The sequence below is a fragment of the Euprymna scolopes genome, chromosome 42 (assembly GCF_053919585.1).
Source record: "Euprymna scolopes isolate OS-2025 chromosome 42, ASM5391958v1, whole genome shotgun sequence".
Lineage (NCBI taxonomy): Eukaryota > Metazoa > Mollusca > Cephalopoda > Sepiida > Sepiolidae > Euprymna > Euprymna scolopes.
In genome coordinates this window covers 49,154,134-49,170,653 of record NC_136523.1, presented here as the reverse complement: position 1 = coordinate 49,170,653, position 16,520 = coordinate 49,154,134, and the positions used below count along the sequence as shown (strand labels likewise).

The window sequence follows — 16,520 nt, the reverse complement described above, 5'->3', positions numbered from 1 at the left end:
AAATTGTTTTTTCGCTGTAAAAAAAAAAAAAAAAAAAAAAAAAAAAATACTTGATGAAATTAAGTGAAATTTTTTTTCAGAGAACTTTGTTTCATAACGAATACGTGAAATATAACCTTTTTCTCGATATTTTCATTTTTTAATGTCTTGACTAAACTGTACAAGTACTGTCCAAATGAATAGAAATATAAGGGGTTTCCCCCGCATTTATCAAACCTCATTGCTTTCTGGACGTTCCCGGCACGAAAGCCGGGAACCACACCTTCGCTTCAGATTAGTTTCGCTTTTATACGAAAAAGCCGAACACACACACGAGGGGAGCCGAAATAGCAAGAATTTTGTAAAAGTCGATGTAAATAAATCTAGATGCGATGCACGTTCGTAAATCGTAGATGTTACAATCTAGACGGTATATAAAAATAGAAATAGTACCCCCCCCAAAAAAAAAAGCCTTTGCTGGACATACAAAAAATGTGCACACACATTTTGCCTTTTATATATATAGACTAGCGAGGGTACCCGGCGTTGCCTGGGTGTTTGTAGGTGTGAGTGGTGTTAAATAAGAAAGAACATGATGATTGCAACGTCTTGTCAGACGAGTGCCACTCCATCAGACATTAAAAATCCATGAGCCCAAATGTCTGAGGGAGTATCTATACAAATGCGATGTTAAAGAGTCTTAACTTTGTACGACAGCTAAGTCTCTCTCTCGGTTAAAAATGTTGAGATCCAGCAACAAGCAAGAGCAAGATAGCCAGCAACAAATTAAACTGCAGACCAGCTTAATGCGGGTACTGGTCTTCCGCTTTATGGTTTTTTTAAATCAGAGATTTGCTTCTCCTAGAAAGGTTGCCTTCACCACGGCTTACGGGAGCCCTCTCTACCCCAATACACATATACACACACACAAATATACACGGTGCTAGTTGGCTGTTGACCCAGAAAAAGAGTTCATTCGCCCTTTGGAAGGTCTTGTTTTTAATCCTTCAGGGAGACTAGCCGCCCTCCTCACCAAACAAGTCTGGTGGGGGAACCAGTTTAGTCGCCGGTGACCCGACCATGAGGCAGGTAGTACTGGGTTACATGGTACCAGTAGCATATGACATGACCTGACATAAATGAAAGAACATACACACATACATACATACATTTTCGCTTTTATATATATAGATGGTTACATTTATTTATTGTTTATTTGATTTCTTTTCCCTTAGTCGTCTGATAGCTGTACAATCCTAAAAAAAAAAAAATTATATATATATATTCCTTAGATTATATAATGATTTCAGACTTGTAGTCTTCTAGATGTGAATCTACTGAAACTCCTGTGTTTATCAAAAAGTGCTCGATAAATAAACCGAGCGTGATCAAAATATATTTATTTATACAAACATCACTGGCTACACATGTGCATACATGTTTCTGCAGCAACTCTTTTCAGAGAAACGTTATTGGGCCTACATCTTCTTTAAGACCAAACTCAAGAAAGAAATTGAAGTTGGTCATAACGAAGATATAGTCCCGATGATGCCGTTTCTCTGAAAAGAATCAAAATCATGTATGCACATGTGTAGCTAGTGTTTGTATGAATAAATATACTATAATCCTTAGATTATACAATAAAAATATTTTTAAGGTATGTACATATATCCTTTATAATATCAAGCAAATTGTCTTAAATACCAAGCTCAATGAAGATCAGTTTTCAGCTTCAGAGCATATATGAGAGTCGTTCCAAAAGCGAGGCCTCCTATGTTTTAACTAAAAAAATTGAAGAGCTACGAAAAACGAGCAACTTTTTGTGCTCCAGTATTTATTTTTTTACATAGCCACCATTATTCTTAATGCACTTTTGTTAGCCTTGGTCATGAAAGTCCAGAGCGTGCTTTTTCAACCACATCATCTCTGGTGCCACTCTGAAATCAATGAACTCATCTCCTAACTGTGCTGGTATCAACTGCCTTAGTGAATGAAAGAATTCACTGACATATCTCTGCTTCCGACACACGTTCATGACAAGGGTTTGCTTTCTTAGAGTCTCACACGGTCAATATCTGCAACAGAGCGATGAAACTTCCAATCATCATAACAATGCAATTTGCAATTCCCTCTGATCTACTTATGCAGAATAAAAAAATAGGAGGCCTTACAGCTATAGTCAGCTCATGTTTTCTCTAATTTTTCATGTGATACCAGAGCCTTTTGTGTTATTCAGTATTTGTATTTTGAAACAATTTATTGAAATCTAATATATAAACAGCTATGTGTCTGTCTGTCTGTGTCCATCTTTTCAAACTCTATCTCCTCCAAAACTAAATATTGCAGAGAGCTAGGGGTCTCAAATGATTGGATTTTTTACAGGCCGTTCTTTTATGCGTCTTTAGCTGGTTAAAATTGTTTTTAAGGAGTCAAAAATTGTTTTTAAGGGGTCAAAAATTGTTTTTAATGGGTCAAAAATTGGTCAAAATTGAAAAAAAAATCATTAAACATTTTGTACATTCATCTTTATTTTTAATTTTTAATCATTTTATATGCGTGTCTCGTTGGTACAATGGCAACGTCACCAGCTTTGAATGTTACAGTTTCGGTTTCGATTCTAGCTGATGGCACTCAAAAACCTTTTTTTTTTTTTTTTACTTTTGAAATCATGATTATAATAATATATACGAAATCTGGACAAATCAAAATATCATATTTAAGCATACGCCCAGCCAATTTTTCAATATTTGTTGTCTGAAGGATCAAGCTTCAAAACAATACCAATCTCATGAAGATCTGTCATCTCTGTCAAAAGTTTTAGGCAGACATACAAACATACATACATACATACATTTAATCAGACAGGTGAGATTTATATTACAGACGAATGTGTCTAGAAAAGAGCTAACTAAACTTTTTTTTACAGGTATATGTAAAAAAAAAAAAAAAAGAAAAAAAGTAGAATCTCATTTTTATTTTTGGATGAAATAGCACGCGCTTCCAAATGTACAATTAGTAAAAATTAATTTATATTTGCGCAGATATTCGCTCACAAAAGAATCGTGAAAGATGCAACATACCTTACTGCGTCGCCCGATAAGGTCAGCAAATTTATTTCTGGTTCGAAAGGTTTGAATGGTGGAAATAATTGCGGAGCTGAAAAAGTAAACATATTTAAAAATTATTAAATTTTTTTTTTCAATTACATTTCCTTTTATGGATGGCATGGAAATCACTCCAGACTAGGCATGAAGCCACTTGATATATCAAAGTAAAAAAAATCAGCCAGCATTAAGTGTGAAATTGATAGATTCTGACCCCTAAAACAGCAATTCTTCCACCTCTGTCAGAAAGATCCCTAATGGAATGTGAGAACCAGAGAACAAAATAAACGAAACCATAGTTACGAGAAGGATGATACTCGACACAGGGCAGGTAAAATTAATTCTCTGAACAAAAATGTTTTTCAACATTTTTATGATTCTTGTGAAGATTAAAATAAAGATACAAAACTTTATGTCTAGAATCCCTATTCAAATTTTTATCAAAATCCATTACATGATTTCATTTTAGAAAATGTCTAAAATTTAAGGCTTAAGAAGTCTTAAGAAAAAAAATTAAAATTTGTGAAATCTTGCTTAATTAGTTTCTAATAACTATGGACGAAATTGGATATAAATCTGAAATATTTGAATTAATAAATTGGTGGTTGCGCCTGTATTATGTCCTCTAAAAACCCTTAAGTACACGTAAAAAAAAAATAAAAAATAAAACTGAAATTTTGAGAATATTGATTGATTGACGCACAATATCTATTATTTAAAAAATCACAAAAATTAGAGCGATCAGAATTTCCACGAAGGGAATCTACCCATTCTTAAACTAAACAAATTTATTTCTGGTTTGACAGGTTTGAATCGTGAAAATAATTGTGAATCTGAAAAAGTAAACATATTTAAAAATTATCAATATCTTTTTTTTATTACAATTTTTTTTTTCATGGAAACAAGGCATGAATGAAGCCACTTAATGTAAGAAGCTAATAATAAAAAAACAAAAAAAAAACAAACTTCAAGGTCAAAAACAGCCAATGATAAGTGCGAGATGAATAGATTCTGACTCCCAAAACAGCAATTCTTCCACCTTTGTCAGAAACATTGCTAATGGGATGTGAGGACTAAAGGACAAAATAAGGGAAGTGATAATTACAAGAATACCAAAAGTAAAGCTAAGGTTTATTTTTTTAAATATTTAAACTACTATAAATAAATAATAGACATCTAAACAAACCGTATTACTATATAACTAGTGAGACCTGTGGAAATTCCACAAGAGACTCATTCATATGTAATATATTTATGTTGGCATTCTGTAAATGTTCAGTGTAAATGGAGACACTGATATTATTGCAGCTTTTTTTGTTAAAATTGCAAAAGTATGCATCTAAGCTAGCAGGGACGCCCGGTGTAGCGAGGTCGTAAAATACGCTTAAATATATTTTAATTCTTGCAGATTTCGTATATATTATTATAGAGTTAATGTTCTATCGATTTTTATATGTTATAAAGTTGCGATTTCAAAAATAAAAAACATATCCATATGATTTGGATTCATCAGCTGGAATCGAAACTGAATTCCAAATTTATGAATATATATATATATATATATATATATATATATATATAGTAGTAAGTTATAAAATGTATATGGCAATTAAGCTACACTGAATATTCTGCGTTTCATCCACTCTAGGATTTTTCAGGCTTACGTAAGCCTGAAGAATCTTAGAGTGGATGAAACGCGGAATATTCAGTGTAGCTTAATCTCCATGTATATTGTATAACTTACTAACTAGATCTACCTACGTATTGAGCACTTTTGAAGTAAATACTTAAAGTTTACGCATAAATCTATACTTTCGTATATTAATTTTATGTGAGTAAATTAAGTAGTTTTATATATATATATATATATATATATATATATATATAGCTTTAGTTTTTTCAGCTAACATCGAAACTGAAACCAACTATTGATTTTTATATGTTATAAAGTTGCGATTTCAAAAATACAAAAATATATCCATGATTTGGGTTCATCAGCTGGAATCAAAACTGAATCCCAAATTTATATATATATATATATATATATATATATATATATATATATATATATATATCCATAAATTAGATTACTGTTTTAAAAATAATAAAATAAATAAAAAATGTTAAATACGTCCAAATAAAAAAGGGCGACTTTCTAAGTAAATAATAATAAAAAAAAAAAAATGAGCTCCGAGGCGGCGCCAATATTAACCGTAGTTATCGCTTGAAAAATAACGATAACAAAATCTATATATATATACGTAAACTTTAGTTTTTTCAGCTAACATCGAAACTGAAACCAAACCTTCTGAAGAATTCTTGATAAAATTATTTTTAAAAAACAGATTATTGCAGCTATTAGCTATAATCGAAACCAAAACTTATGAGGAATTCTTGGTAAAATTATTTATTACAAGAAATGGATGACTTAAATGCCATCTGCTATAATCAAAACTAAAACCAAAACTTATGAAGAATTCTTGGTAAAATTATTTTTTATAAGAAATGGATGACTTAAATGCCATCTGCTATAATCAAAACTAAAACCAAAACTTATGAAGAATTCTTGATAAAATTATTTATTACAAGAAATGGATGACTTAAATGCCATCTGCTATAATCAAAACTAAAACCAAAACTTATGAAGAATTCTTGGTAAAATTATTTTTTATAAGAAATGGATGACTTAAATGCCATCTGCTATAATCAAAACTAAAACCAAAACTTATGAAGAATTCTAGATAAAATTATTTTTTACAAGAAATGGATGACTTAAATGCCATCTGCTATAATCAAAACTAAAACCAAAACTTATGAAGAATTCTTGGTAAAATTATTTTTTACAAGAAATGGATGACTTAAATGCCATCTGCTATAATCAAAACTAAAACCAAAACTTATGAAGAATTCTTGGTAAAATTATTTTTTATAAGAAATGGATGACTTAAAAGCCATCTGCTATAATCAAAACTAAAACCAAAACTTATGAAGAATTCTTGGTAAAATTATTTATTACAAGAAATGGATTACTTAAATGCCATCAGCTATAATCAAAACTAAAACCAAAACTTATGAAGAATTCTTGGTAAAATTATTTTTTACAAGAAATGGATGACTTAAATGCCATCTGCTATAATCAAAACTAAAACCAAAACTTATGAAGAATTCTTGGTAAAATGATTTATTACAAGAAATGGATGACTTAAATGCCATCTGCTATAATCAAAACTAAAACCAAAACTTATGAAGAATTCTTGATAAAATTATTTATTACAAGAAATGGATGACTTAAATGCCATCTGCTATAATCAAAACTAAAACCAAAACTTATGAAGAATTCTTGATAAAATTATTTATTACAAGAAATGGATGACTTAAATGCCATCTGCTATAATCAAAACTAAAACCAAAACTTATGAAGAATTCTTGATAAAATTATTTTTTATAAGAAATGGATGACTTAAATGCCATCTGCTATAATCAAAACTAAAACCAAAACTTATGAAGAATTCTTGGTAAAATTATTTATTACAAGAAATGGATGACTTAAATGCCATCTGCTATAATCAAAACTAAAACCAAAACTTATGAAGAATTCTTGGTAAAATTATTTTTTACAAGAAATGGATGACTTAAATGCCATCTGCTATCATCAAAACTAAAACCAAAACTTATGAAGAATTCTTGGTAAAATTATTTATTACAAGAAATGGATGACTTAAATGCCATCTGCTATAATCAAAACTAAAACCAAAACTTATGAAGAATTCTTGGTAAAATTATTTTTTACAAGAAATGGATGACTTAAATGCCATCTGCTATAATCAAAACTAAAACCAAAACTTATGAAGAATTCTTGATAAAATTATTTTTTACAAGAAATGGATGACTTAAATGCCATCTGCTATAATCAAAACTAAAACCAAAACTTATGAAGAATTCTTGATAAAATTATTTATTACAAGAAATGGATGACTTAAATGCCATCTGCTATAATCAAAACTAAAACCAAAACTTATGAAGAATTCTTGGTAAAATTATTTTTTATAAGAAATGGATGACTTAAATGCCATCTGCTATAATCAAAACTAAAACCAAAACTTATGAAGAATTCTTGGTAAAATTATTTATTACAAGAAATGGATGACTTAAATGCCATCTGCTATAATCAAAACTAAAACCAAAACTTATGAAGAATTCTTGGTAAAATGATTTATTACAAGAAATGGATGACTTAAATGCCATCTGCTATAATCAAAACTAAAACCAAAACTTATGAAGAATTCTTGATAAAATTATTTATTACAAGAAATGGATGACTTAAATGCCATCTGCTATAATCAAAACTAAAACCAAAACTTATTAAGAATTCTTGATAAAATTATTTATTACAAGAAATGGATGACTTAAATGCCATCTGCTATAATCAAAACTAAAACCAAAACTTATGAAGAATTCTTGATAAAATTATTTATTACAAGAAATGGATGACTTAAATGCCATCTGCTATAATCAAAACTAAAACCAAAACTTATGAAGAATTCTTGGTAAAATTATTTTTTATAACACATGGATGACTTAAATGCCATCTGCTATAATCAAAACTAAAACCAAAACTTATGAAGAATTCTAGATAAAATTATTTATTACAAGAAATGGATGACTTAAATGCCATCTGCTATAATCAAAACTAAAACCAAAACTTATGAAGAATTCTTGATAAAATTATTTATTACAAGAAATGGATGACTTAAATGCCATCTGCTATAATCAAAACTAAAACCAAAACTTATGAAGAATTCTTGGTAAAATTATTTTTTACAAGAAATGGATGACTTAAATGCCATCTGCTATAATCAAAACTAAAACCAAAACTTATGAAGAATTCTTGGTAAAATTATTTTTTACAAGAAATGGATGACTTAAATGCCATCTGCTATAATCAAAACTAAAACCAAAACTTATGAAGAATTCTTGATAAAATTATTTTTTATAAGAAATGGATGACTTAAATGCCATCTGCTATAATCAAAACTAAAACCAAAACTTATGGAGAATTCTTGGTAAAATTATTTATTACAAGAAATGGGTGACTTAAATGCCATCTGCTATAATCAAAACTAAAACCAAAACTTATGAAGAATTCTTGGTAAAATTATTTTTTACAAGAAATGGATGACTTAAATGCCATCTGCTATAATCAAAACTAAAACCAAAACTTATGAAGAATTCTTGGTAAAATTATTTTTTACAAGAAATGGATGACTTAAATGCCATCTGCTATAATCAAAACTAAAACCAAAACTTATGAAGAATTCTTGATAAAATTATTTATTACAAGAAATGGATGACTTAAATGCCATCTGCTATAATCAAAACTAAAACCAAAACTTATGAAGAATTCTTGGTAAAATTATTTTTTACAAGAAATGGATGACTTAAATGCCATCTGCTATAATCAAAACTAAAACCAAAACTTATGAAGAATTCTTGGTAAAATTATTTTTTACAAGAAATGGATGACTTAAATGCCATCTGCTATAATAAAAACTAAAACCAAAACTTATGAAGAATTCTTGATAAAATTATTTTTTACAAGAAATGGATGACTTAAATGCCATCTGCTATAATCAAAACTAAAACCAAAACTTATGAAGAATTCTTGATAAAATTATTTATTACAAGAAATGGATGACTTAAATGCCATCTGCTATAATCAAAACTAAAACCAAAACTTATGAAGAATTCTTGGTAAAATTATTTTTTATAAGAAATGGATGACTTAAATGCCATCTGCTATAATCAAAACTAAAACCAAAACTTATGAAGAATTCTTGGTAAAATTATGTATTACAAGAAATGGATGACTTAAATGCCATCTGCTATAATCAAAACTAAAACCAAAACTTATGAAGAATTCTTGGTAAAATTATTTTTTACAAGAAATGGATGACTTAAATGCCATCTGCTATAATCAAAACTAAAACCAAAACTTATGAAGAATTCTTGGTAAAATTATTTATTACAAGAAATGGATGACTTAAATGCCATCTGCTATAATCAAAACTAAAACCAAAACTTATGAAGAATTCTTGATAAAATTATTTATTACAAGAAATGGATGACTTAAATGCCATCTGCTATAATCAAAACTAAAACCAAAACTTATGAAGAATTCTTGATAAAATTATTTATTACAAGAAATGGATGACTTAAATGCCATCTGCTATAATCAAAACTAAAACCAAAACTTATGAAGAATTCTTGATAAAATTATTTTTTATAAGAAATGGATGACTTAAATGCCATCTGCTATAATCAAAACTAAAACCAAAACTTATGAAGAATTCTTGGTAAAATTATTTATTACAAGAAATGGATGACTTAAATGCCATCTGCTATAATCAAAACTAAAACCAAAACTTATGAAGAATTCTTGGTAAAATTATTTTTTACAAGAAATGGATGACTTAAATGCCATCTGCTATAATCAAAACTAAAACCAAAACTTATGAAGAATTCTTGGTAAAATTATTTTTTACAAGAAATGGATGACTTAAATGCCATCTGCTATAATCAAAACTAAAACCAAAACTTATGAAGAATTCTTGGTAAAATTATTTTTTATAAGAAATGGATGACTTAAATGCCATCTGCTATAATCAAAACTAACACCAAAATTTATGAAGAATTCTTGATAAAATTTATTACAAGAAATGGATGACTTAAATGCCATCTGCTATAATCAAAACTAAAACCAAAACTTATGAAGAATTCTTGGTAAAATTATTTTTTATAAGAAATGGATGACTTAAATGCCATCTGCTATCATCAAAACTAAAACCAAAACTTATGAAGAATTCTTGGTAAAATTATTTATTACAAGAAATGGATGACTTAAATGCCATCTGCTATAATCAAAACTAAAACCAAAACTTATGAAGAATTCTTGGTAAAATTATTTTTTACAAGAAATGGATGACTTAAATGCCATCTGCTATAATAAAAACTAAAACCAAAACTTATGAAGAATTCTTGATAAAATTATTTTTTACAAGAAATGGATGACTTAAATGCCATCTGCTATAATCAAAACTAAAACCAAAACTTATGAAGAATTCTTGATAAAATTATTTATTACAAGAAATGGATGACTTAAATGCCATCTGCTATAATCAAAACTAAAACCAAAACTTATGAAGAATTCTTGGTAAAATTATTTTTTATAAGAAATGGATGACTTAAATGCCATCTGCTATAATCAAAACTAAAACCAAAACTTATGAAGAATTCTTGGTAAAATTATTTATTACAAGAAATGGATGACTTAAATGCCATCTGCTATAATCAAAACTAAAACCAAAACTTATGAAGAATTCTTGGTAAAATGATTTATTACAAGAAATGGATGACTTAAATGCCATCTGCTATAATCAAAACTAAAACCAAAACTTATGAAGAATTCTTGATAAAATTATTTATTACAAGAAATGGATGACTTAAATGCCATCTGCTATAATCAAAACTAAAACCAAAACTTATTAAGAATTCTTGATAAAATTATTTATTACAAGAAATGGATGACTTAAATGCCATCTGCTATAATCAAAACTAAAACCAAAACTTATGAAGAATTCTTGATAAAATTATTTATTACAAGAAATGGATGACTTAAATGCCATCTGCTATAATCAAAACTAAAACCAAAACTTATGAAGAATTCTTGGTAAAATTATTTTTTATAACAAATGGATGACTTAAATGCCATCTGCTATAATCAAAACTAAAACAAAAACTTATGAAGAATTCTAGATAAAATTATTTATTACAAGAAATGGATGACTTAAATGCCATCTGCTATAATCAAAACTAAAACCAAAACTTATGAAGAATTCTTGATAAAATTATTTATTACAAGAAATGGATGACTTAAATGCCATCTGCTATAATCAAAACTAAAACCAAAACTTATGAAGAATTCTTGGTAAAATTATTTTTTACAAGAAATGGATGACTTAAATGCCATCTGCTATAATCAAAACTAAAACCAAAACTTATGAAGAATTCTTGGTAAAATTATTTTTTACAAGAAATGGATGACTTAAATGCCATCTGCTATAATCAAAACTAAAACCAAAACTTATGAAGAATTCTTGGTAAAATTATTTTTTACAAGAAATAGATGACTTAAATGCCATCTGCTATAATCAAAACTAAAACCAAAACTTATGAAGAATTCTTGATACAATTATTTTTTATAAGAAATGGATGACTTAAATGCCATCTGCTATAATCAAAACTAAAACCAAAACTTATGGAGAATTCTTGGTAAAATTATTTATTACAAGAAATGGGTGACTTAAATGCCATCTGCTATAATCAAAACTAAAACCAAAACTTATGAAGAATTCTTGGTAAAATTATTTTTTACAAGAAATGGATGACTTAAATGCCATCTGCTATAATCAAAACTAAAACCAAAACTTATGAAGAATTCTTGGTAAAATTATTTTTTACAAGAAATGGATGACTTAAATGCCATCTGCTATAATCAAAACTAAAACCAAAACTTATGAAGAATTCTTGATAAAATTATTTATTACAAGAAATGGATGACTTAAATGCCATCTGCTATAATCAAAACTAAAACCAAAACTTATGAAGAATTCTTGGTAAAATTATTTTTTATAAGAAATGGATGACTTAAATGCCATCTGCTATAATCAAAACTAACACCAAAATTTATGAAGAATTCTTGATAAAATTTATTACAAGAAATGGATGACTTAAATGTCATGTGCTATAATCAAAACTAAAACCAAAACTTATGAAGAATTCTTGGTAAAATTATTTTTTACAAGAAATGGATGACTTAAATGCCATCTGCTATAATCAAAACTAAAACCAAAACTTATGAAGAATTCTTGGTAAAATTATTTATTACAAGAAATGGATGACTTAAATGCCATCTGCTATAATCAAAACTAAAACCAAAACTTATGAAGAATTCTTGATAAAATTATTTTTTACAAGAAATGGATGACTTAAATGCCATCTGCTATAATCAAAACTAAAACCAAAACTTATGAAGAATTCTTGATAAAATTATTTATTACAAGAAATGGATGACTTAAATGCCATCTGCTATAATCAAAACTAAAACCAAAACTTATGAAGAATTCTTGGTAAAATTATTTTTTATAAGAAATGGATGACTTAAATGCCATCTGCTATAATCAAAACTAAAACCAAAACTTATGAAGAATTCTTGGTAAAATTATTTATTACAAGAAATGGATGACTTAAATGCCATCTGCTATAATCAAAACTAAAACCAAAACTTATGAAGAATTCTTGATAAAATTATTTATTACAAGAAATGGATGACTTAAATGCCATCTGCTATAATCAAAACTAAAACCAAAACTTATGAAGAATTCTTGATAAAATTATTTATTACAAGAAATGGATGACTTAAATGCCATCTGCTATAATCAAAACTAAAACCAAAACTTATGAAGAATTCTTGGTAAAATTATTTATTACAAGAAATGGATGACTTAAATGCCATCTGCTATAATCAAAACTAAAACCAAAACTTATGAAGAATTCTTGATAAAATTATTTATTACAAGAAATGGATGACTTAAATGCCATCTGCTATAATCAAAACTAAAACCAAAACTTATGAAGAATTCTTGGTAAAATTATTTTTTATAAGAAATGGATGACTTAAATGCCATCTGCTATAATCAAAACTAAAACCAAAACTTATGAAGAATTCTTGATAAAATTATTTATTACAAGAAATGGATGACTTAAATGCCATCTGCTATAATCAAAACTAAAACCAAAACTTATGAAGAATTCTTGGTAAAATGATTTTTTACAAGAAATGGATGACTTAAATGCCATCTGCTATAATCAAAACTAAAACCAAAACTTATGAAGAATTCTTGGTAAAATGATTTATTACAAGAAATGGATGACTTAAATGCCATCTGCTATAATCAAAACTAAAACCAAAACTTATGAAGAATTCTTGATAAAATTATTTATTACAAGAAATGGATGACTTAAATGCCATCTGCTATAATCAAAACTAAAACAAAAACTTATGAAAAATTCTTGGTAAAATTATTTTTTACAAGAAATGGATGACTTAAATGCCATCTGCTATAATCAAAACTAAAACCAAAACTTATGAAGAATTCTTGGTAAAATTATTTTTTATAAGAAATGGATGACTTAAATGCCATCTGCTATAATCAAAACTAACACCAAAATTTATGAAGAATTCTTGATAAAATTTATTACAAGAAATGGATGACTTAAATGCCATCTGCTATAATCAAAACTAAAACCAAAACTTATGAAGAATTCTTGGTAAAATTATTTTTTACAAGAAATGGATGACTTAAATGCCATCTGCTATCATCAAAACTAAAACCAAAACTTATGAAGAATTCTTGGTAAAATTATTTATTACAAGAAATGGATGACTTAAATGCCATCTGCTATAATCAAAACTAAAACCAAAACTTATGAAGAATTCTTGGTAAAATTATTTTTTACAAGAAATGGATGACTTAAATGCCATCTGCTATAATAAAAACTAAAACCAAAACTTATGAAGAATTCTTGATAAAATTATTTTTTACAAGAAATGGATGACTTAAATGCCATCTGCTATAATCAAAACTAAAACCAAAACTTATGAAGAATTCTTGGTAAAATTATTTTTTACAAGAAATGGATGACTTAAATGCCATCTGCTATAATCAAAACTAAAACCAAAACTTATGAAGAATTCTTGGTAAAATTATTTTTTACAAGAAATGGATGACTTTAATGCCATCTGCTATAATCAAAACTAAAACCAAAACTTATGAAGAATTCTTGGTAAAATTACTTTTTACAAGAAATAGATGACTTAAATGCCATCTGCTATAATCAAAACTAAAACCAAAACTTATGAAGAATTCTTGATAAAATTATTTTTTATAAGAAATGGATGACTTAAATGCCATCTGCTATAATCAAAACTAAAACCAAAACTTATGAAGAATTCTTGGTAAAATTATTTTTTACAAGAAATGGATGACTTAAATGCCATCTGCTATAATCAAAACTAAAACCAAAACTTATGAAGAATTCTTGGTAAAATTATTTTTTACAAGAAATGGATGACTTAAATGCCATCTGCTATAATCAAAACTAAAACCAAAACTTATGAAGAATTCTTGATAAAATTATTTATTACAAGAAATGGATGACTTAAATGCCATCTGCTATAATCAAAACTAAAACCAAAACTTATGAAGAATTCTTGGTAAAATTATTTTTTATAAGAAATGGATGACTTAAATGCCATCTGCTATAATCAAAACTAACACCAAAATTTATGAAGAATTCTTGATAAAATTTATTACAAGAAATGGATGACTTAAATGCCATCTGCTATAATCAAAACTAAAACCAAAACTTATGAAGAATTCTTGGTAAAATTATTTTTTACAAGAAATGGATGACTTAAATGCCATCTGCTATAATCAAAACTAAAACCAAAACTTATGAAGAATTCTTGGTAAAATTATTTATTACAAGAAATGGATGACTTAAATGCCATCTGCTATAATTAAAACTAAAACCAAAACTTATGAAGAATTCTTGATAAAATTATTTTTTACAAGAAATGGATGACTTAAATGCCATCTGCTATAATCAAAACTAAAACCAAAACTTATGAAGAATTCTTGATAAAATTATTTATTACAAGAAATGGATGACTTAAATGCCATCTGCTATAATCAAAACTAAAACCAAAACTTATGAAGAATTCTTGGTAAAATTATTTTTTATAAGAAATGGATGACTTAAATGCCATCTGCTATAATCAAAACTAAAACCAAAACTTATGAAGAATTCTTGGTAAAATTATTTATTACAAGAAATGGATGACTTAAATGCCATCTGCTATAATCAAAACTAAAACCAAAACTTATGAAGAATTCTTGATAAAATTATTTATTACAAGAAATGGATGACTTAAATGCCATCTGCTATAATCAAAACTAAAACCAAAACTTATTAAGAATTCTTGATAAAATTATTTATTACAAGAAATGGATGACTTAAATGCCATCTGCTATAATCAAAACTAAAACCAAAACTTATGAAGAATTCTTGGTAAAATTATTTATTACAAGAAATGGATGACTTAAATGCCATCTGCTATAATCAAAACTAAAACCAAAACTTATGAAGAATTCTTGATAAAATTATTTATTACAAGAAATGGATGACTTAAATGCCATCTGCTATAATCAAAACTAAAACCAAAACTTATGAAGAATTCTTGGTAAAATTATTTTTTATGAGAAATGGATGACTTAAATGCCATCTGCTATAATCAAAACTAAAACCAAAACTTATGAAGAATTCTTGATAAAATTATTTTTTATAAGAAATGGATGACTTAAATGCCATCTGCTATAATCAAAACTAAAACCAAAACTTATGAAGAATTCTTGGTAAAATGATTTTTTACAAGAAATGGATGACTTAAATGCCATCTGCTATAATCAAAACTAAAACCAAAACTTATGAAGAATTCTTGATAAAATTATTTATTACAAGAAATGGATGACTTAAATGCCATCTGCTATAATCAAAACTAAAACCAAAACTTATGAAAAATTCTTGGTAAAATTATTTTTTATGAGAAATGGATGACTTAAATGCCATCTGCTATAATCAAAACTAAAACCAAAACTTATGAAGAATTCTTGGTAAAATGATTTATTACAAGAAATGGATGACTTAAATGCCATCTGCTATAATCAAAACTAAAACCAAAACTTATGAAAAATTCTTGATAAAATTATTTATTACAAGAAATGGATGACTTAAATGCCATCTGCTATAATCAAAACTAAAACCAAAACTTATGAAGAATTCTTGGTAAAATTATTTTTTACAAGAAATGGATGACTTAAATGCCATCTGCTATCATCAAAACTAAAACCAAAACTTATGAAGAATTCTTGGTAAAATTATTTATTACAAGAAATGGATGACTTAAATGCCATCTGCTATAATCAAAACTAAAACCAAAACTTATGAAGAATTCTTGGTAAAATTATTTTTTACAAGAAATGGATGACTTAAATGCCATCTGCTATAATAAAAACTAAAACCAAAACTTATGAAGAATTCTTGATAAAATTATTTTTTACAAGAAATGGATGACTTAAATGCCATCTGCTATAATCAAAACTAAAACCAAAACTTATGAAGAATTCTTGATAAAATTATTTATTACAAGAAATGGATGACTTAAATGCCATCTGCTATAATCAAAACTAAAACCAAAACTTATGAAGAATTCTTGGTAAAATTATTTTTTATAAGAAATGGATGACTTAAATGCCATCT

At 27.2% G+C, this 16,520-nt stretch overlaps 1 protein-coding gene across 1 annotated transcript in view; it reads right to left on the bottom strand.

Annotated features, from left to right (window-relative positions):
* LOC145267100 (nucleolar protein 14-like) overlaps positions 1-16,520 on the bottom strand; it is a 139,865-nt gene that overhangs the window by 38,445 nt on the left and 84,900 nt on the right. Inside the window, exon 18 of the mRNA XM_080123103.1 lies at positions 3,060-3,135. Within this exon, the coding sequence (XP_079979229.1) occupies positions 3,060-3,135 (76 nt within the window). The remainder of the gene's footprint in view (positions 1-3,059; positions 3,136-16,520) is intronic.